Raw genomic sequence first — 22,580 nt, 5'->3', positions numbered from 1 at the left:
GCCACCCAGGGTTTGTCCTGCCTTGTGCCTGTTGCTTGCCAGGATAGGCTCCAGCTCCCATAGCATCCTGAATTGGATGAAGTGGTTAGAGAATGGATAGATAAAAAATGGATGGATTGTGAACCCGTGTAAGGATGTGCACATTAACTTTTCCACATTCAAAATCTCAAGCATGCATGCCTTGTCAATAACGGGTTTTATAAATCTTGTCATTTCTTCCCTCCTTAGCTCATGAGGATGGAAAACACTAGAAAATACTACAAGTTTCTACAAGCATGTTACATCTTCTCATAACGTCACACTCAGGCAGGCGAATCAATCTGGCAGTATATTTAATACGAGTGAAAATTCTGTGCTATGCAGTATTTCTGAAGTGTTTAGTCCAGACTCTGTATATGTACAATAGCAACCTGGTGTTTGGTCATTGCGGAATCCCTTGGTTCGGGCTGACAGAGAGTAGGCAGGAGCAGAATAATATGCAGATTTTCCTGACCTTTCTGGAGAGTAGCGGCCTGAAAACAGAAATCAGAAATGTTAACTCTTTTTTTACAAACATGATCATACAATTGATGGGTATTAGGATTCCAACAACATTCTTGTCATGCCCTCTGCAGCCAGAGGGCGCTCCTTCTCTGTCCTGTATCTCATATCCGGTTCTCTGCTGTCTTTCCGGTATTTCTCTCTCTCTGGGGCTATATATTTCCGGGTCTTTCATTCTGCCTTCGCTCAGCATTGACGTTCAGATGTCCTGAAACCTGCCTAGCACCAGGTCGCCCCACGTCCGCTACCTGAGGGCATAGGTTTCTATACGGCATTCCCTGAACAGCTGAGCCCGGGCTAACCCCCGTCTCGCCGCTACGCATAGGGTCTTTTGCTCTCCTGTCATTCCACGGTTCGTCCTTTCCGACATCCGTGACAATTCTCCTAAGCTAAGTCATTGTTTTAGAGACACATCTCATTAGATGTAGCACCTTATGTTTACCGTATGTCGACTTACCTAGCAATTCAACAATCAGGTCATTATAGCAGAGTGAATGGGAATATCTGTGTACCATTTTAAAAGTTTTGTTTCTGTTAGCAACAGAACGTGGCCTGACTTGGAGTTGCATACAGCCTTTGAGGTGCAGCTGAGTAATATCTTTGAATTGGTTGGAATATGGTTGGACATCAAGTAAAAAAAAGTCGGTAAAAAAGAACAATCATTCTAATCATTTGTTTTCACTGACTCTGTTTTAAGAAATAATGGAACGAATTTACAGTTACCAATGCAATTATATTGTCATATATAAGTAAAGTATTAAACTTAAACTAATTTTACCAAGAATAACATACATTCCGGTGGTTTGAACAGGCCACCATCCCTGGGTTAATATTGTGGAATAAGGGAAAATACCTGGCCCTGGGGTCTGGAAGAGTACTAGATCTCTGGGACGCCCATAGACTGAATATGCTGGCGTGCCATCCCTTCCTATCCTAGTTATGTTAGGTGGGACTAGGTATCCAGGCCCAGGAGAGCAGTCATTGGAAAACTGACAATGACGAGAACCGAAGCTGAAGGCAGGTGCCTTGTACTTTCTGGGATCGTGATACACAGTTCCTGGAAAAAAAAACGTGAAAAACAGGAGCCTCATTACAGTAAACACACATGTACAGTATATAAAGACAAACTTATTTAGACAACTCCAGTAAGTTCACAAAGACTACTGGCATCTTCTGGTGGTAAGCACTGCTGAAAAATGAATGGCATTTATGCTTAAAAACTGAGTGGGTGGCATTTAGCATTTCTGGGATTGTAGCATTGCAGAGAATTTATATGTGAGAGTCCTGGGAAGCTGGCTTTTAGGACTCTTTCGCTGGTCAAGACCTCAGTGGGGTTCATTTTCAGCGATCGAAGGAGTGCTCCTTCACAGAGGGATGAATTTCTCACTGTTTTCTGTCCTTGTGTTCCTTATAGAGATTTTGTTCCAGACATTGAGTGGACTGCTGCTCTTACCCACATAGAGTGCTAACTCTTAAATCCACCTCTCTTTGTTTTTGTGAAGTTAATTGCACTGATTTTTTTTTCATGGATGAAACCATGGTGACATCCCAAGGAGAAATAGGCGTGTCTTGTTTTGGTAGACAAAATCTCAATAAAAGCTTGGACTGAGGACAGAGGTTCCTTTGTTTCTTAAATGAATAAATGACTAAATTGGAGTCTGTCAGCTTTTTCTTACCTGTAGTGCCTGGAAGGGCATATTTTGGACCAGGACTGCTATATAATGCTGCAATGGGTCCTCTTGGCCTGTGAGGTCTCCAGGGTCCTACCCACACATCTGTTGACATTTCTTTCTATACAGAGTATCTAAACAAAACACAAAGGTGTGTTGTGTTGCTTTCTTTATACATTTACAGTTGAAAATGCATTCCTTTCAGTTACAATGAAATACACCATATTACAGAAGGAAAGTATATGGATATGCTGGGAAGTAAATGTTAAAAAATACTGATACATACTAATACACCTCTAACACAGCAGAAAATTGAAACTGGTGAATTTTCCCAACATGTTAGGAGGAAATTTCCCAGATGTTAGAAGGAAAAACCATGTTGTATCAGTGCAAAAACAGCTGTTTCAGACAAGCATAAAAGGTTAGTTTTCTTTATTGAATGACCAAGCCGGTTCTCTATGGGGGCAATGGACTGAGGCAGAGTTTACATTTGGAAGCAGGATATCTGTTTCAACAGATGAAAAGCTCATCTAGCACTTCCACACTGCTCTCACTTCAAAACTCACACACATTGAGCAGCAAAGGTTTCTTAGCAACACCCCTGCTGTGTACCAATACAAATGGTGTAATACTCAAACAAGCCCCTGGCAAACTTAGAACTACATTTATGGAAGGTAAGTAGGTTTTTATAATTTTGAAACATTCATAAATATATAATGGAACCAAATAAAACTTTACTTTGTTATAGCAGTTATACCAACATTCATGTGAAAAAAGCCACTATAGATAACTTTATTTATGATATTTTTGTAATTACAATAATTATTTTGAAGATTACACAGAAGATGTGGCGATGTTTGTTTTTAGTTATATTACTGAAATCATGTCTACTGGAAACATTGCTTTATATGCATTTTTGTGTTTGATTTCTCGTATAGCTAAATATTTTCTATAATATCTTAGCTATTGCATCATTAAGATGCACTACAATACAGTGTGTGAACATTTCTTCACTGTCAAATTTTCAAGATAGTTTTTATTTATTTATTTTTTTAATCTCTTTCCCTCCTGTTTTTCAAAGAATTTAGAATTCAGCCCTGGAAAATGTTTTGTATCTGTTCTTTGTTTGTGGTTTCCTTGGCAATGGCTGACAGTAATCTTGGGAATTAATTTAAGCCACAAGTGTTTTCGAAATTACAACACTTTCCAGCCTAATTGTTACACAAGAATTTCTTTCACATCCATACTTTGAGCAGTATGGGAGCAAACATACTGTATTAGTCCTGTATACTGCATATGTAGATTATATAAGCAAACTTTCTTTTAGAAAAAAGGAAAAAAACGTTTTTCATAATTTAAAGGTATTTTTTAAATATTTTTCATTACCTGTAGTCTTTCAGTCACAATAGAAAGTGCAAAAGTAGGTCTATGGTTTTATAATAAGACGTTTCCTGAGACCAGCAACTTTTAAGCCTGCCTTTTTATTTAATTTATACTGCATCTGCTATTTAATGTGCAACCCAATGCCCATGTATAATTTGTATATTTTAGATATATGTATAGTTTGTTAACACTTGTAAATCTATGCGCTTATATAGCAGTACTTGGTGCTTCTTTAATTATTATCTCCCTTGAATAATATTTCTTTTTCCACCTGGATAGAAAGCACTCTTGGGATCCGTAATTGCATAACATTAAAAAAACAGCTCATGATGAAATATTGCGCATTCTAATCTGTTTAAAATATTTGAAGTCGCAAACCTGTCCTGTGTGGATCTCTGCAGCACAGCTCTGCAGGCCGTCAGCTCAGCAGCACGTGGACTGTTCTAACACAAGTAACTGATTGTTTATATATCCCGTCTCTAGGCAATGATACTCAGGTTCACTATGACAACGTTGTCATAGTAACATAAAACTTTTTGTCATATGTGAAGTTATTAATGGGAGTTATTATCATTTTTGTTCTAGTCACCATCCTAATCATCGCCCCTACCATACAAATAATAAAGATTATCCCCAGTTATCGTGCGTGGTGCCAGCTACCCAGTATTGTAAATAAAAGTGCAAATCTAAAAAGTATAAAGTAGACCTACTTTCCGAAATTAACGTAGTCGTTTTTTAGGTTTTCTTATTAAATTTGGAAGTCTAATGTATCTTCTCTCCTTTTACAATTTTAAAAATACAAAATGTGATATAAACTTATTGATCCCTAAAGAAGGCGGCAGGGGGCATTGTGCTTCAGAGATACTGTATACTTACTACTACTACTATTAATAATCATAATAATAATACGCAGTCATTTGTGTAGCTGAGCACTCTTCTGATGAGTGCGTAAAATCATTAAAGAAGAAGGTGACAGCTGTTAAAGCACCGATTATAACACACCTTGTATTACCATCTCCACTGGTTAATATAGAGTAAGACTTGGAAGATTTCCCTACACACTCATAAATTACGAGCTTATGTTTCTTGGTTAAAGATAAACTTTTTAGTGAGGAAAAAAAACAGTTTTGCACCTTGAAGGCATTAACATTGGATATGTACTGGATCGCCGACCACACCAGTTCTCTGTTTTCACCAGTACCTTAGTTCTCATTGGCAGAAAATATTAATTGCCTGAAGGTTTGCTATTATTCATGACGTCTGAAAAGTAATTACTAAAAGTACTTGCAAATATTGGTGTCTTCTCGCAGAGCATATTGGAACGATAAGCAACTAAGAATTATTTTTGAGTAACATGCTATACAGTACATGTATACTGGGCAACATGTCCGATTCTGCTTACGTACAGCCCTGCTATATACTGTTAATATACAGTACAGTACTGTTAATACTTGGATTGGCTCACCAGTACTATTATACTCATCTAAAACAACTGATTTCAGATGTTTCAACTGGGTTTCAGATGTACGCCCCTTTTTACGGTCTTCAGAGGCTGGTACATGACTGCTATTTAAAAAAAGAGCAAAAACTAAATAACACTAAATATGTTCTAGGTAAAGAATATCATTATACATCTTATTATGTAAATTATTCATAAATGGTAATACACCAGTTTGGGTCAAAATGAAATAAATTCACCTATAAAAAATTGAAAAGTAAAGTGATGAAATATTAGCTAGGGGTAAATTAGTTTTTTCTGAGGACGAAGCTAGCTGGGTGTATGACTGACCTTTGATATTCGTTCAGCATACGAATTAGATGCTAGTTGTGAATTACAGGACTCCGCAGTAATCTTCCACAACAGCTACAGCTGTCAAAACAACTCATGTACAGTACAGGGGGCAAACTGAATTATTTCATACTATTCACTTATCAAGACCTGAAAACTCCCATCACGAGCTTCCATCACCGTTATTGATTTTCACTATAGTGGTTTGGTAATGTGGACGAAATTTACGATTTTTTTTTGTTATTTATACAGGGTACGTAATACGCACGCAGGATCTGAGGGGTGGAAAAGTAACCAACTGTAAAAAAGTGTTGCAATCTCCGAACGCTACAACTTTGCCAAGGACAGTGTGCCAATTCCGAGGTTGGGGAAGGCATTGCAACATGTTCGCTTTCGGGAACAGAGTCCTCTATCGCCCTCTGAAAAAAAAATCTCTCAACGTTTTTTACTGGGAACAATAAATTGCGCAGGAAATAAATTCATTAAAAAAATATACAGGATTACCTTACCACGGACAAAGTTACCCACTCTATGTGGACTGTCGTTAAATAATATTGTTTTGTTGTTTTTTTGTATTCTTCTTTAAGTATTTTGTTCATATCGTCACGATGCCTGAAGTGAATTTTCCCGAGATTATCAAGAAGAAGAGGGACGGGGAAAAACTGAGCAACGAGGAGATACGCATGTTTGTGCGTTCTGTCACTGACCGCACTATACAGGAAAGCCAGATAGGTACTTGTCGTCTTTTACTAGCATTAATTAACGTTCTGAGAGTGCAGACTTTAAGTTATTTTTGTGTTGTACGGTGTGCTGCTCAAATCTGATGTGGTAAATGTTAACATTTCCTGCTTTAATGTGATTTTATGCTAGCTCTTACTATTCCACTAAACTATACGGTGATACACAGATTTATTAAATGTTCATAAGGTTAACATCCCACAAGCCTAGTGAAGTTTTGTTGTGGTAAATCTGGAGTCTCGACGGCTCAATCTTTTGCGGGCAGTTCTACGTTTTGTGGTCAGGTGCTGCTCTCACTATGATATCTAAATTCTGTTCCTGTAGAAAATAATAAAGAATACAGAGTATTCTCGGTATAGCAATTCTGATAGCCTTTTGACAAAATATCTGTGGTCTTTTACAAAGCACTGATATAACCTGAATCTCTATTTTTTATTATATTTTAAATGATTTCTACACGCCTCCATTCAGTTAATGCCTTATGAATTGAAAATTAAACATCTCGTTTAAGTTCTAGTGAAATATAGTCATACAAAGTATCCACTGATAAATGCAATGGGAGATCAGGCAGTCTGTGTTACACCTTGGCACACATGAGTGCAACCTGCAGCAACAGGTTACTGGTAACCACATAGTCACTCTAGGAGGAATGTTTTGGACCCATGTTTCAAACTGAATGGGAGCAAGGGTGGAGATAGAAACAGCATCGAAAAAGTGCTGACCAAGTCAGCCGTCTGTCTCCAAAACAGCTGTCAAAGCCAATGATGCAATACCAACCCCACCAAAAGAATGTAAGAAGCGTTCATGAACCAGACAAGTAGTTCTTGGATGTAACTAACTTTCACTGTGAAGTAAATGTGAGTTATGCTTAACTACAGAATTATCAAGAATATTAAGTCATGCAGTGGAATTCACACTGAATTGGAATTTGATTCCATGGAATTAGGAATTAGGAGGTCTCAGTTTTGTAATGATACTAGCTGGCTTACAGCCACCCAGTGTGTCACCCGGTGTGTCTTGTTGTCTGGGGCTATATATTCTCCCTATCCTCCTGGCTCGGCATTGGGATCAGATGTCGTGAGACTTGCCTCACCAGGTCGCCCCACTTCCGCTGCCTGAGCTCTTGTCTCTTTTACCCGACTCCACCCGATACCTCGAGCCCGGAGCAAAGGGTCTTCCTCTGGCTTCCGTGACAATGTTCTGTAGAGGATCAGGGTGGACAAGCTGGACCAGGGCTGATAGGGGTGCCAGATGGAGTTTGGCCAACTGGTCAGTATAGAAGCATGCTTTCTCCTTATTGATGTGAGATGGGAGACTAGATGGCACAGGTGGAGTCTTAAGCACTCCCTGGCTTTAATATCAGACAGACAAGTGACCGTGGATTGTAATTGAAGAGAAAGCATCAAACTAGCTCCTACTGTGTCAGGGTTGAAACTTTCATTTTTTAAAGAGCACTGAGTCACGGGAGCCGGTCCTGAGTCCTGCGTAGTGCGTATTCTGGACCCTATGCAGACTATATAATCCTGAAGTGATTGGAATAAGACTTAAAGGGAAACACAGCAGGAGGAGGAGGGGATGACAGACAGGGGGGCATGACGGCTGTGATCTTGTGCTCAGAGGGCGTGGCACAGGCGAACAAGTCCTAAGGTAGTCCAAAGGGGAAACCAATCTGAGACAGACAAGATTAAAACCGGAACGGGAACCGGAACAGGAACAGGAACAGGGACAGGGAACCAGGAGGATAAAAACAGTAACGAGGCCAGGCGCTCCGAGCCCCGGACTCAGCAGGTCAGGATGCTGTGATGAAGCCTATGCCGTCGGGTCTCTCCTGGACCCGCTGGTAGGCGGGCTTCCGGGTGTCCGTCTTCCAATGCAGAATAGCGGGAGCTCCAGGCTTTAAATAATAACAAGGGACAGGTGCACAGTACTGACATAATCATTTACAGAACATAACTGATCACAACCCATCAGGAAATGTTATACTGTAAAGTTTGGAACATACTAGGCAAGTACATTTTTAACGCTGATAAATTAAAACGCTATTCAATGCACGCACCAGTTTGTAAAGAGTATGATGTCTCTCTAAAGAGTGTTTGGTCTTTTGTATCAGCTAATTTACTGTGCACTTCTGCTTGTCTTTTACTATGTATTTCGCTCTGATGATTTGTATTTCACCCATGCAGATACATTTGCCACTAACAAGCAAGCATCAGACATGTACAGCATCTGAAATAATACCTTACTCATTTATCATACAGTACTTATGCACCACTGTGCCGCTCTTATCCATTTATTTTATTTACGTATTTATTGCTTAACACACCCATATCTTGGGTGGTTTGCAATCCACATCTAAAATTTGCATTTGGCAAATCGTGCATGTGCAACAACACAGCTAGCAAAATAAGGTTAGAGCAAAGCTGGATGTGCAATGCAAGTGTTGTTCTAGTTACTTTTTAAAAAAGAATGCAGATAGATTGGATACCAAGCAGTCATGGTGGCGCAGGATGTATTCCATTTGTGTATTTACAGTGGAAAAGAGTATTCAGTACATTGCATTGTCAGATTGTAGTACTTTTTGTCAATGAGGAGCAAGGGTGGAGAATGGCCAGGTTCCAGGAGTGGGAGGGTGGAGTGTGCAAACAGAAATTCTTGCAGAAGAGGAAGAGCAGAGAGCGGAAGGGGGGTGTAGGGAGAGATTTGGAGCTGAAAATGGACAGTGTGACACCATTGAGGACATGGTGGTTTAGCCATTTTTAATAGGCAGCTCTCAGGGAAACAGACACACAGACAGCAATTTGGTAAACCAAAAAAACTGTGCTCTTTATTCACAGTGCCATTAAACTCCATCCAAAACCCCTTGCTCTCACTACCCTTTTCTCCAATAGTCCACTCCATCAATAGCTGGGCAGATCTATACAAGCTCTGTGGGTTCCATGTTCGGTTGGTCACTTCCTCTTCTTTCTGTCTGGTTCATCACATAAGATAGGAACTGATCCCTTGCTTACACATCAGTAAAAGACGAAAAACAAGCCTCCACTTCATGGTTTTCCACTTTTCTTTGTAACTTTATTCATGGTCTTAAATTAATACCAGTGTGCAGTAGGCCTGTCATCCAGGACCTGTGATCTGTAGTTCTGTGTCAATTTTTTTTTTGATTGAGCTGAATTCAGGAATTCTCTGATTAACAATACATCGTTCACTAGTCGTCTGCTGCCAGTGGTTGATGTCTGACCAGAGGGAGACGTCCCCACAATGGAGTGGAAAATACACCCTAATGAGCTATTGTCACGGGTGTCGTTAGGTGCCATGCTGATGGCAATATGGCAAAAGGGCATGACGCATGAGGAGACCATGGCTCTGACTCGGGAGATGACCCACTCTGGAGAGGTGCTTCAGTGGCCTGCCGAATGGCGGAACCTAGTGGTGGACAAGCACTCAACTGGAGGTGTGGGAGACAAGGTTAGCCTGCCCTTGGTGCCTGCATTGGCAGCCTGTGGCTGTAAGGTAAGGAGACCCATAAGTGTGGAAACAGCATTTCAACTGTTGTCTGTAGTGATCTCTGCTGTTCACTCAGGAGAAATCATGTCAATTGTTGCCAATCTAGATGCAAGATTTTCAAGAGAATACACAAAGGAATAGATACTGTAAACCCTATTACCACTGTAATTACACCTCAATTATTTATACCTAAATAATAATTTTAGGCATTATGGGCTGTGTAGGTGGTAATGTGCCCTGTTAAAACTCCATACCTGCTGATGTCCAGTATGGAGGACTTTCTTGGTTTTATTGTTCAGTACGCCCAAAAGAATGTTCTTTTCCATTATTTGAATGTGATTTTTAAGTGTATTAAGTAACTTTTTAAGTAACTGCAAGCTTGTGAGTTTTGGAAAAAAAAATGAATAAGTATTTTATTAATTAGTTAATATAAAGTGGCTCTCCACATTCCTATGGTACAAATAAGAAGTTAATACCTTCTTCATAGCCAATGGAATTGGGGGAAATAATTCAATTGAAACATGCCATGATAAAATGATTTCACACGAGGCACTGGAGCCACATAAAGATCAAACAGTACTATCTGATAGCTGTTGGGTATCATAGAAGCCTGACCTAAATGGGTAAATACTGTAAGTGTTGTGTGCCCGACTAAGTTTTCCATTACTTTCAGAGATTCAGAGATTCAGATCTTTACCCTGTGATAAATACATTATGATCTGGATATTAATACCTTCCTATAAACTTTGTCTGATTTCTCAGAATTTTTTTTTTTATTCCAAGCAAATGTTTTACTCACACAAAGATCTACAAAAACATACAAACAGCACAAATATACATTACATTAAAATTATAAAGTATAACATTACATAAAAGACATTAACCGTTTCAAAGTTATTACACACCACTCCTACTGGAATCCACAGATTACAGATTACAGATCCTCCCACAAGGCCCTATTATTACACAATACAATCAGATGTATTAATGTGTGGATTCTTGTTGTTCCAAGAAACAAATCAACATGGAGTGTAAATTCTTTGAAAAAGTATTTTTCAAGCCCTGTCATGTCAAGATGGAATGTTCCCATATGAAGCGTCTCTTCCCATAGAAATTCTCTTTTGAGCTAAACTGTGACTCTTTGTCAACATGGGGCAGGTACCCATGATCAGTGGGCGAGGCCTAGCCCATACTGGAGGAACTCTGGACAAGCTCGAATCTCTCCCTGGTTTTAACATTCACCAAACACCAGCACAGGTAGGTGGAATTGTGTCCATAACTGCTTAAAAGAAAAAGAATCTGTCAGAAGCCATTCACTTGTTTGTGCTTTCTTATTTAGAAAATGTTATTATTTACAATTGCTTTCAAAATGTATCCAGGGTTGTTTTGAATTGGCTGTGTGTGAAAACCCCATATGGATATCACCAGAATGGAAAATGTAGGCACTCACACTTACAGTATATTGCTAAGATTTCACAAACAGTACCAAAATGGTTAATGTGATAGAAAAGACGATCTCAGTCTTGTAACCAATCTGCTAGCTTGTTTAGATTCATTTCTCTCCGGTTTTTTTTTACCCCGAAGTATATTTCAACAATGTCAGTTAACTCCCTTATTTCTGACCACAAACTCTTAGTAGGCAATTTATTTATGACGACCAGAGACAGGTGTGAATCCTAATGCATCAATCACTGCCAAACTAAGAGTTTCCCCTTCTTCTCAAATCTACTTTGTTACAGTACAGCTACCACACCTTCATGGGAGGATTTTAGAAACACAGAGATTGGCACAAGGCTGATACAGTACCAGTTACACACCCCATATAACATCTTAAAAGCCAGATGAAAAATTTAAAAACATACCCACATTAGAAAAAATGAAATCTTGGAGAAATTTAGAAGAGACCATAGACCCTCCAGGACAAAGGTTGAGAACCACTGTACTGGACAGAGAGGCAATGAAAAACAGTGTAGAACTAAGGTGAACTGGTCAGATTTATGAAGATATATGTTATATATACTGTATAACATATAAGCATCATTATAGGCATGTCACAATTTGTCAGGAAACCATAAGTGCCAAAGAAATGGTCTTGAACGTTTGTAGAGGGAAGTAGAAAAATGTGCCTTCATCTCAAAAAAGCATAAAGCACAACTGGAATGTGAAAATGTGGATGGACAGCTGTTGCCACAGTCTCCTGAAAAAAGATGGAGGCTTGAGCATTTCGGGTAATAGTCTCACTGCCACAGCAATGACATGACCTCTCTGCGTGAGAAGATTCAGGTCATTGTTAAGATCAGCATTACCAGTTCCTAATATGGTCTTCACATAATTGGTAGAGGGTAGTGAAGATAGAAAATAGCCTTTTTCTCCTCCTTTGGCTCACTCCTTGCCAAAATTTAATCTTACAATTATAGCCCGCTGCGGTTTTCTCACACTACCTTGAATGGTTTTGCAGCTTGCAGGTTTACAACATGCATTCCATAATTCTTAAATTCTTCAATTTAAGGAAAATAGAACCAAAAGATATAGATGAATAGACACTTGAGAAGCCAATCTTTCGCACAGTCTTTCATACAGTCATTGTAGGGCAGAAGACACTCCCTTGAACAGGGTAGAGTTTACAGTGACATGATGATCAACATTATAGATGTCATCAATAGAGGTCGACAGTATTCACTGATGTGTTGGATACATTGCAGAGACTTTGATACATGACCATTATTCACATCTCTTAGACTGTTCAGGGTGTATGACAGGATCCATAAGTACAGCATTGGGCTAATTTAGCCTTTGTTGTCTATTTAGCTGCAGAGTATATTAGATGAGGTTGGATGCTGCATTGTTGGGCAGACAGAAAACATTGTGCCCGCTGACAAGGTGCTGTATGCACTGAGAGATGCCACCTCCACAGTTGACAGTCTGCCACTCATTGCAGGTGAGTGGAAACCAGAACATTCTCATTTAATATATTAAACATATATTCACATTTTAAAACCATAAATGAGGCATATGACAAAATGTATTTTCTATGTTTTTTTTCCTGGGTAGAAGGTTACACACTCACTTCTGCCAAATTAGTCATCATTATTTTCTGCTTAAATAGGCACACCTACAGTAAGTATATGCAGCATCACGCCAAGGGGTGGGGTGCCACCATGTAGTCTGGAAATAAGATGGTCTCAGGGAAAACAGATAAGAAAGCTGCTGTCAGGCAGAAAAAACTGTCACGCCCTCTACTCACCGCATTCTCACACGGAAACGCACCCGCACTAATTACACCCCAGCCCTGAGCACTTCTGCCAAACGACACCGCCCCTGCAAATCAGCCAACCACGACACTTCCTCAGTCAACGCACCTTCTTCTTCACACAGTACTTAAACCCCTCTGAACCCTCTGCTCTTTGCCTGGTATTGGTTGTACTTTAGTTCACCTGCCTCGCCCTCGTATCTCTTTGCCTTCTGACTCTTCGTTACCTACCATGGAACTCTACCTTGACTTCGCCTACTGTCTCGCCCCACGGATTTGGAAACCCACTCGTTGTTCTCCTCCTTCTGACCTCTGGATCTGCCTACTCGACTTCGACCCCAGCCTTGCCCTTCTCTGGTTTGGATACCTTCTCTCTTGCCTTTTTCCTCACAGACCTCGGAACCCGACTCGGACTCCGCCTCTCGTTTTACTCCTTAGGTACCGCATAGGGACCATCCTCCTGTTACCTTAGCGGGTCTTCCTTGACAAACAGTCCTCTTTACAGTGCAGAGAAATAATCAAATCAACAAAAACAAAAGCTATTTGAGCTTCAAACTAGAACTTCATTTACATCTTTCCCCTGGTTCGAGACCCTTCGAGTTTCCATGGACTTCACATTGTACAGTATGTTAGAGAACTGAGCCGTTTCAGAGGTAGCCCCTCATCTTTGGAATACTCTTCTTGGCCTTTTTAAATCTCACCTCAAAACGTACTTGTTTTCAGTGGCCTTCAGTTCTTAATTTATTTCTTTCACATTTGCAGTATATGTGGTTTTATAGTGTTTTTATTCACTCTACGTTTTAAATTTAAAACAAAAAATAAATAAAATGTACACTTTCTCCAGAGATCAGTTGCCAAACACTTGAAACCTCCACTTCCTGGTTCTTTAAATCATTATTCAAAAGTTTGTCTTCCACGTTCTACGGGAATGTAGCTCAGTTAGCAGCTTCTATCTAATCTTAACCTGCTATCCTATCACAGTGCTAACTAAATTATTTCAAAAGCAACAACTGCCCCTCCCCAAATATAAACTGAAATTAGTTTGGATTCATTTCTTTTTATTAATAACATTAATAAAAATAATCCTGGTGGAGAAATAACAGCTCCGCATTATTTTGTGGATGTCACAGAACCCAACTATCGTCATACTACAACCCTGTAATCTTTTAAAGGTGTCTATAGTTTCACTTTGTAACTGCAGTTAATTCAAGCTTTATTGTCACATGGGGGAAACTGGTTTATAGCACAGTTCAGTACAACAATACATGGACAGACAAACATTACCAACAGAGAAGGCCTTACAATAATGTTACAGGCGATAAGAGGGAAGATCTTATCTATCACATCTATTAGAGTGTTTGCTCTTCCAATCGTGAGTATACAAAATGCACAGTAGGGGGGACAAGATACAGCTATTGGGTGATTTAAATGGACTGTATTAGAAAACAATTTCCACTGAAATTGGTTTTGGTGTAAAATAAGTCTTACCCTACCATAACAATTTGTTTTGTTACAGGTTCAATTCTTTCAAAGAAAGCAGCTGAGTCATTGTTTGCTCTGGTTCTTGATGTGAAATATGGAAAAGCGGCACTCTATAAGGATATTAACAGCGCCAGGTCATTAGCACAGTTGCTGGTAATGTTAATGAAAACCCATCTTCCACATTCTTTAAAGTTTGTTTCTTTTAAACTGTGTCAAACATTGTATTTTGCTCTCAAATTTTTTATATAACACAAATTGAATGAAATCAATACAGATACAAGAACCACAATATGGACTTTCCTGTAGGTGACAGTGGGGAACACTCTGGGGATTCACACAGGAGCTGTGCTAAGCAGGATGGACAATCCTATTGGACGGTGCATCGGAAACTCCCTGGAGGTGATTGAGGCCTTTGAGTGCCTGAAAGGTCGAGGGCCACCTGACCTGAAAGAGCTTGTCGTCTGTCTGGGTGAGGAGTGACACGGAACCTGAATTAAATATAGACCTTTTGAACATTTACTGTAATGCTAGAAATGACTAATTTAATACATTAAATTAAGGTGATTTACAGGGATTACTGAAGCTACCACGGTCTTGACAACCATTACACATCTTAGCATTGCTGTTTGCCATACAGTATCTCTTGCTCAATAATGATGCTATTGCCATACTGCAGACTGACTGGTTTCATTATTTGCCATTCCTAGTACAGTCATTTGTACTATAACATGTACATAACTCAGACTGGCTATAACACTTTTTCCATAGCACATGTACATGTTGGCTATAACGTGTTTCAAGTAGAACTAGTCACATGCTTAGAGTACAAATGGTTGGACATATTCTTTCACACATCAGTGTCTGACGTGTCAGTTCTTTCAAAGAAAGCTGAGTCACATCAGTCTTTTTCTGTATATGCAACAAAGTTGTGTGTCTCAGTTATTTTTATTTTCATTCTTCAGAAACGTAAATGTTGTTACATTACAAGGGCATACCATGTTCTGCTAATGTGTGTAGTGCCAGTAAAAAGAAAAAGAAAGTTTTTACTCTGAACAAAGGCTTGAAGTTATAAAGTCTTCTTAGAGAAACAGAAGAACACATGATAGCATTCACACAACCGAGCTTAGTGATGTGTATTGTTAACGTTTTTAAAGTTTTTTAACACATTTGTGTTAAATGTATTCATTTTTTTATGGAAACGTTGTTTCACCCTCATTCACTGCAGAATTATTCATCACTTAGCGATATAAATACTAATGCATGTTGTGCCTTATCTATTTTTTCGCTGTTTTCAAAGTAATAAAAAAAACATATTATGCAGAAGTAATACATTCAAACTACTGTTATGACTACATGACTATGAGATAATTGAAAAAACTGTCTTTGTCATTGTGAATCCAAACTCTATACCCGTAGCAGAAATGCCTATACTTGAAACATGTGCATTGTTGAATGTTATTTTTTAAATCTTTTTTCATGTATGTTTTCCCTGTTTTTGCTGGGGATTCTGTTCACTTGCCTTCCCTCAGGTGGGTATCTGCTATGGATGGTTGGGAAGTCAGACACACTGGACTCTGGGAAGAAGGCCATTGCAAGGAATCTGGATAACGGAGAGGCTTTGCGGATATTCCAGGCTATGCTGGTGGCCCAAGGGGTACCATCTGAAACAGCTGCTTCTTTGTGCTCTGAAAACCAGGATTACTTCCAGTTCATCAGGAGGGCTCAGAATCAAATAGAGCTTGTGGTAGAGACCGAAGGTAATTTGCCCTTCACTTTTTTCTAATGCTTATGTTCCTCTGTTAAAGCATCTGCAATATTTCTCAAAATTCTTTCTCAGTGATTTCTTAATGTGTACCTCAAATTTTCTGTATAATGTATAATACACTTGATCACATGTTAATTTAATCCCCAAATTACTAAAAAAAAACATTCCATATTGTAACAGACATTCTTGTGTGTATCTTGTGTCCAGAGGTGTGTATTTCATGTGGTAGCATTCATAGCTGTAGCTAACTGGCCACTAGAAAGTGACTTTCCAGGTGCATGTTCTTGAGGATGAGTCTTGGGGACCACTCTTTGTCTTCTACTGATTCTTTGCTCCTTCAGGGGGGTATTATTAGATGTTTATAGCAAATACTGAGGTGACAATGAAGGTATCTGCTAACAGTTATCTGTTATCTAGCACAATCAGGGTATGGAGAGGTCACTAAATGTTATTTAATGCAAAGCTACCAAATGAAAAGCAGCTATTGCTTCAGATCACAGATGGCGGAGTGCAGGGCTGGAGATCCACAGTTCTGCATATTTTCTGATTTAACATCTCCATTGTTAAAAACAACAACAAGCCATCCGTTTACTATCGAGGGGAGAGATGTAGGACCGGTCAACCAGAGACAGACCTTTCCTGCAAACAGATTAAGCTGGTGGCAGACAATTTTAGACCTCAAGATGGAGGAACAATATTTCCAAATGCTATTGGATGTTTGGTGGCAAAGAGAACTATTAGAGGACTTTGCTGGACTTTGAATCACATAGGTCATCACTGCTTTAGACAGTCTCAGAAATGTGTCCAACCCATCATTCATAGCTGTATTATAATAAAATGGCCTCCAAATTTTAAAGGAGCATTAAAGCTAAAAGCAAAAATAGTTTTTACACCATTTTAAACTACCAGATAACATGCCCCGTAGCCAGCAGCCATACCACCCCGCAGCTCTCAGCTGGCTACCCACTGAAGCTAAGCAGGTTTGAGCCTGGTCAGTACCTGGATGAGAGACCTCCTGGGAAGCTATGGTTGCTGCTGGAAGTGGTGTTAGTGGGACCAGTGTGGGACACCCACCCTGTAGTCTGTGTGGGTCCTAATGCTATACTGTACTGTAGTGGGCGCCGTCTTTCGGATGAGTCGTTAAACTGAGGTCCTGGTGCTCAGTGGTCATTAAAGATCCCCTGGGCATTTCTTGATAAGCGTAGGGAGTTATCCCGGTGTCCAGGCCAAATTTCCCCCCTCGGCCTTTACCGTGGCTTCCAAATTGTCCCCATGTATGACTGGCTTGTACTTGCCCTGCGATGGACTGGCGCCCTGTCTAGGGTGAACCCTGCCTTGTGCTCGTTGCTTGCCAGGTAGGCTCCGGCTTCCTGCCACACCGTATGGTATAAAGTGATTTGGTAAATGACATGACATAATAAGCCCCCTATAGACAGGAATGAAAAGAAACCAAGTGGACCACATTTCCTGATCTCCCTGGCACAGTGGGATGATGGAGTAGTGAGGAGGCACAAACATAAAACTCTTGATCCAAAGATCCAAGCTCTTCCTGATGGATACTAAAATGAAACATGCCTGTCTTGAAACATAAACAACAAACAGCTCTGTGCCCCTGAATTTTCTTTGGGTCTCTTTTATGTTTAGAAATCCCCATTACGTTTCATGGTATTGGACTCTGAGGTCACACCAGTGTTCAAGTGTTCAAAAAGAACCACTTTTAAAATGTGTGTATGTATCATATAGAATTAAATAAAATGCAACATCATTGCAGAGAAGTGAAGAAGTGAAGGCAAATTTTTAAAACTATTAACCGTTATTAAGTAACACAGGCAAAAGTATGTATCTTTTACCTACAGTATGTAATTTGGTAGTGATACAACAAGGCAGGTGTTGTACTTAGAAAAAGAGTAGAGGTGTCTAAAAATAACTATTAAAGGAGAAAATGTTTTGTCAATGCAAGCAATTTATACTAACTTACTTACCCTCTGAATTCCTCTCACGACCGGTGGAAATGTAAATTATATGCTCTGTCGCACTAATACAGCAACTGAAGAAAACCCTGGAACTAAAACATGACAGGTGAAGATTTGAAAGGGGGCAAAATCTACTGTAATTCCTTTTAATTAGCGTGTACCTCGTCCAGTGATTAGAACGATTATGAGAGAGCCAGGGTTTTTCTGTCTTAACACGTGCAACTGTGGGGTGTCGTTCCAGGTACAGTCACAGAAATAAATGCAATGATCCTGGCTGAAGTTGTACATACCTTAGGAGCAGGACGAACAAAGGCTGGAGACCCAGTCAATCACAGTGTTGGAGCGGAGCTGCTGGTGTCTGTGGGTCAGCATGTAAAGAAAGGTAGGCCAAATGCAGAATTATTTTTTATTACAAATACTTAAAAAGCAAAGGCTCCTTATGAAGTATTTTTCATTAATTCATTACTGATGTACATTTAATTAACATTTGACAATGTGGAAACATATTTTTCCAGATTATACAAAAACTGCTGTATTATAAAATAATTCCCTCCTTACAATGACATCTCAAGGACATTATTTGTCCTCTGCATTGTATTTTATCTTTTATCACCTATATTTTAGGTATCTTTTACCCACTGGGCCAGCATTGACCCAACTCAAATGACACACTATATCATGAATTCCAACATAAGACTATGTTGGACCACTACTGACACAATGAACAAAATATTGGATACTCCTGGTGATATCAGACCAACTTTAGTCATGAGTGTGTAACGTACATGTGTCTTCATAAATGCCTACTAACAGGGACACAAAACGGAAACTGTCAATAAGAAAAGTGAGCCATCAAAGGCAAGGATCAGAGGGCCTGTCTGAAAAATGAGTTCATCATTGGCAGGAATGCCTGAATTCAGTAACCATTGGTACATACTGTTTTATTCTAAGAACTCAGAGTCAAACACTGGTAACAAACAATAAAGTCTTGTTGCTCATATCCCTGAATTTTTGTTAGTTACCACAACACCAAAGCAAGTAATAAAATATCTTGTTACTGTTGGAAATGAAGCTTGTTAACGGGATTTCTGTTTGCCTGTCGCAGGAGATCCATGGATCAGAATGCACTTTGAGACTCCAGTTCTAAGGGAAGATCAGAAGGTCTATCTACAAAGTGCATTTGTCATTGGCAGCAAAGCCCAAATCGATGACACACCTCTCATTTCAGAGTTCATTCTGCCTAAGTGAATCACAACAACACCAAGACTGTGTATTAAGATATTTCATATTTAAGGTGTGTCTTAAAGACATTTTTATTATTCACACTGCGATATTTTTAGGATATATTAGTGTTTCCTTACAAATTTTAAAAGTTATGAATAATATTAGGAATTTATAATAATATTATGCAATTAAAGGTTGCATTTAAGAAGTATGATATAAAGAAATAGAAATACATTCAAGGCATTTAAGGTTCACGTACAGGGGGTGGACAAAATAATGGGAACACCTAACAAAAAAGGTCTAAAATTTTGAAGTAAATAAATCACAATTCAAAATGATTCCACACTTGTGTTTCATATGAATTGCAGTACTAATTGCCAGTATATTTCCATTGTAAAAGGTATCTTAAAATCAACACAGATTTTGCTAGAGGTCAGATAGGTGGTGCCCAAATTGCAGGTTTGTCAGTTACAGAAATGGCAAAATCATTTAATGTGTCCAAGGGAACATTGTTGAAACTAATAACAATGTCCATGATACTGGGCTGACATCTTGTCCTCTCCTCCTTTTCCTGACTTTTATCATATTGTAACACTTCGGGGTTCACCACTGCTGCATCAGGTCAGCCCCTAACCATCGGGGACTTGAACCCAGGCCTCCAGCATCACTCAACAGTGACCCAGCCTCTTGAGCCAAAGGGAAATCTCCCGTCTGCCTGGCGGTTGCAGTCCCTGCTATTCACAGGGAAGGGCGGTGACGTCACCGTTCTGGTAAGCCGGCTCTCACAAGCAATGGAGGCCGTATGCGTTACAATATTATTATAACAGCATATGCCAATAAAGAGAAAACAGCAGCAGGAAAGAGGAACAGAGGTCACAAGTTAAAGCTCACTGACAGGGACAAATGGATTAACTAGATAGTAGCTGAAAACCAATTACCTCAAAGATACCACCAAACTGAATCTACGTCTACAGGTATGTCACCCAGTCTCAACAAAAACTGGACTGTATGCCTTGAGCTTTACAAAGTTGATATTTATGATAAAGCTGCCATTTGGAAACCACTTATAACCAAGGGCAATGCGCAGCAATGCATAAACTGATATGAGCACAAAACCTGGACCTTCAGAAGTGGAAGATAGTATTATAGCCTGATGAGTTGTTTTTTTATTCTTTTTTGCTGCATCTGGATGGGTTTATGTTTGTAGACAGCCAAAGGAAGACTGTTAAACATGGTGGTGGATCTGTTATGGTCTGGGCAGTAATTTAATGGAAGTCATTGGGTCTTATTACTTTGCATGGTAGATTTACAGCCGAGGAAGACAAAGCTATTTTAGCCATCCAGGTATACTCTATGGTGCAAACATTATTTCTTCAAAATGACCCCATATTCCAAGATAATAATGCCCCCATACACACTGCTAAATTGATTGAAGAGTGGTTTCATGAACACCAAGACAAAGTCAAACACCTTCAACGGTCTCCCAGTTACCAGATGGAACCTTTATGGGAAGTTCTGGAATGTACAGTTGAGTTTGAGTAGATTTCTACCTCCTTCATCTCTCAAAGAACTGGAGGCTTTCCTTCTGGATGAATGGTCCAATATCCCTCTAGAAACAGTTCAAAACTTGTTTAACAGTTATATTATTCCAAGAAGGACTGAAATTGTTCCTAAGGCAAAGGGTGTCCCAACTCCTTATTAATTAATAAGTATTCATACAGTATAGACTGTTTCTTAGTGTTTCCATTATTTTGTCGATCCAATGTATGTCTCCATATTAACAGCTATTGTACTCACTGTTCTCATAGTTTGTTTTTTTTGTAACATATAGATGGAATTAATATTAGTTTTATACTATCCCAGACCTCTGAAAGACAAGGTCAATGTGGAAGAATGCATCCAACACAGATTTAATTATTTACATATGTAATATGGTCTCTACAGCTAAGTCTGGCATGTAGGTAAATCTATTCTTCCTGTATTAACTTTATTACACTGCCACCTTGTTATGAAGTGGAAGATGGGGTCCATATCTTTCTTTATTTTGCATTAAAAGGATTAGTGGCGTTTTGTTTCTGAAATGATATACAGTACAGTGCCCCCAAGTCAAAATAAGAGAGTATGCGGTTTATGTGCCACTCAGCCTACCACACTTTCATTAGTTGAAGCTGATAATGCTCAGTGTGCTCGTGGTTTGACAGAACTCATCAAATGTATTCCTCACTTCAATGTCTAGCTTATTTTACAAATCGTAATGTAATTCTGCATTATTTCCATGTACAAAAGAATCCCAGTGGACTGATAACGAGTGAACTCTGAATGAGGCTGACGTCACTATTTTCACTTAACTTAATTCTGCAAGGATTGAACTGTTGCTTATACTGTATATTAAAAATGCTTAAAGTTGAACAAGATTACTTCACCTTATTTACTGTACTTTTTACCTGTATTTCAAAAAGTGGTCGTGAAGTTTGATTTATGAAACTATTGTTATTACTGGCAACAAATCACACTGACATACCTTAGCATTGAAATAATGTCAGTGTAATTTGTTTAGATGGTGCTGTTTGTGTTTTTTTAACCGGTCTGCAGGTGAATGCCCTAAATTATCTTGAACAAAGTGTATTACGGTGACAGAATTTGTTAAATATTGCCATAACCTGACATTACACCAAGGTCAGTGTTTTTTACGAGTTCATTTCAATCTTTAAAACGAAAAGCTTCTCTTAATGCACAAGTTCGTCATACTGCTTAACTTTTTTTAGAAAAATATCTTTGTTACTAGAAAAGTAAGACTGTGTTAAATGAATGTATTGCTCATAGATAAGTTACAGTGTACAGGATGTGGATCAGGTCACATTACATTAGTTTTAACTGGGACACCTTTGGTTCAAAAACATGTTGTACTTTTTCTGGATTTTGAACAATTTCTAGAAAGATGTGAATATAAGTGGTGTGTAAACCCTGAAGCACTGGATATGTTGGAACAAGTGATTTTTTTTAATGTATGGCAAATAAATGATATACCTGTACAGTCATAGATGGTGTTAAAAAGAAATGGAACGAAAGGTAGGGAGGGGAGAAAAGAGTGTTCAGGAGTGAGGGACAGAATAGGTCTTGTTTGTACAAGCAGTTTAGTATGTCAGCCAGCAGAATTGTTCGTCAGGGAAAGATGGGAGCTGGACTGGCCTGTTGTGTCCTGTGGAGGCATGTTTAATTTTTTTTTTCTTTATAACAACAAAAATTAAATGCACCTCTGATCCAA

At 39.1% G+C, this 22,580-nt stretch overlaps 2 protein-coding genes across 3 annotated transcripts in view; one reads left to right on the top strand and one right to left on the bottom strand.

Moving 5' to 3' along the window:
• cimap1b (ciliary microtubule associated protein 1B) overlaps positions 1–4,035 on the bottom strand; it is a 9,789-nt gene extending 5,754 nt beyond the window's left edge. The window contains exons 1-4 of the mRNA XM_088922820.1: positions 3,972–4,035; positions 2,217–2,344; positions 1,394–1,597; positions 411–512 (exon numbers count right to left, since the gene is read on the bottom strand). Coding sequence (XP_088778946.1) covers positions 411–512; positions 1,394–1,597; positions 2,217–2,325 — 415 coding nt within the window. The 5' untranslated portion in view covers positions 2,326–2,344; positions 3,972–4,035. The remainder of the gene's footprint in view (positions 1–410; positions 513–1,393; positions 1,598–2,216; positions 2,345–3,971) is intronic.
• tymp (thymidine phosphorylase) lies at positions 2,867–22,580 on the top strand. Of its 2 annotated transcripts, none has more exons than XM_088922818.1 (10): positions 2,867–2,884; positions 5,970–6,114; positions 9,425–9,627; positions 10,780–10,878; positions 12,430–12,559; positions 14,388–14,506; positions 14,660–14,822; positions 15,883–16,110; positions 18,333–18,473; positions 19,197–22,580. In XM_088922818.1, exons 2-10 carry the CDS (start codon positions 5,991–5,993, stop codon positions 19,337–19,339), a joined length of 1,350 nt encoding a protein of 449 aa, XP_088778944.1. In that variant the 5' UTR covers positions 2,867–2,884; positions 5,970–5,990; the 3' UTR covers positions 19,340–22,580. The 2 variants fall into 2 exon arrangements, with proteins under 2 accessions (XP_088778944.1, XP_088778943.1); XM_088922817.1 differs by lacking the exon at positions 2,867–2,884 and adding an exon at positions 5,618–5,635.

The sequence above is a fragment of the Atractosteus spatula genome, chromosome 8 (genome assembly GCF_055471065.1).
Source record: "Atractosteus spatula isolate fAtrSpa1 chromosome 8, fAtrSpa1.hap1, whole genome shotgun sequence".
In the NCBI taxonomy this organism is placed as follows: Eukaryota; Metazoa; Chordata; class Actinopteri; order Semionotiformes; family Lepisosteidae; genus Atractosteus; species Atractosteus spatula.
Note: the sequence above shows the minus strand (reverse complement) of the source record. Positions and strands in the feature narration are given on the sequence as shown.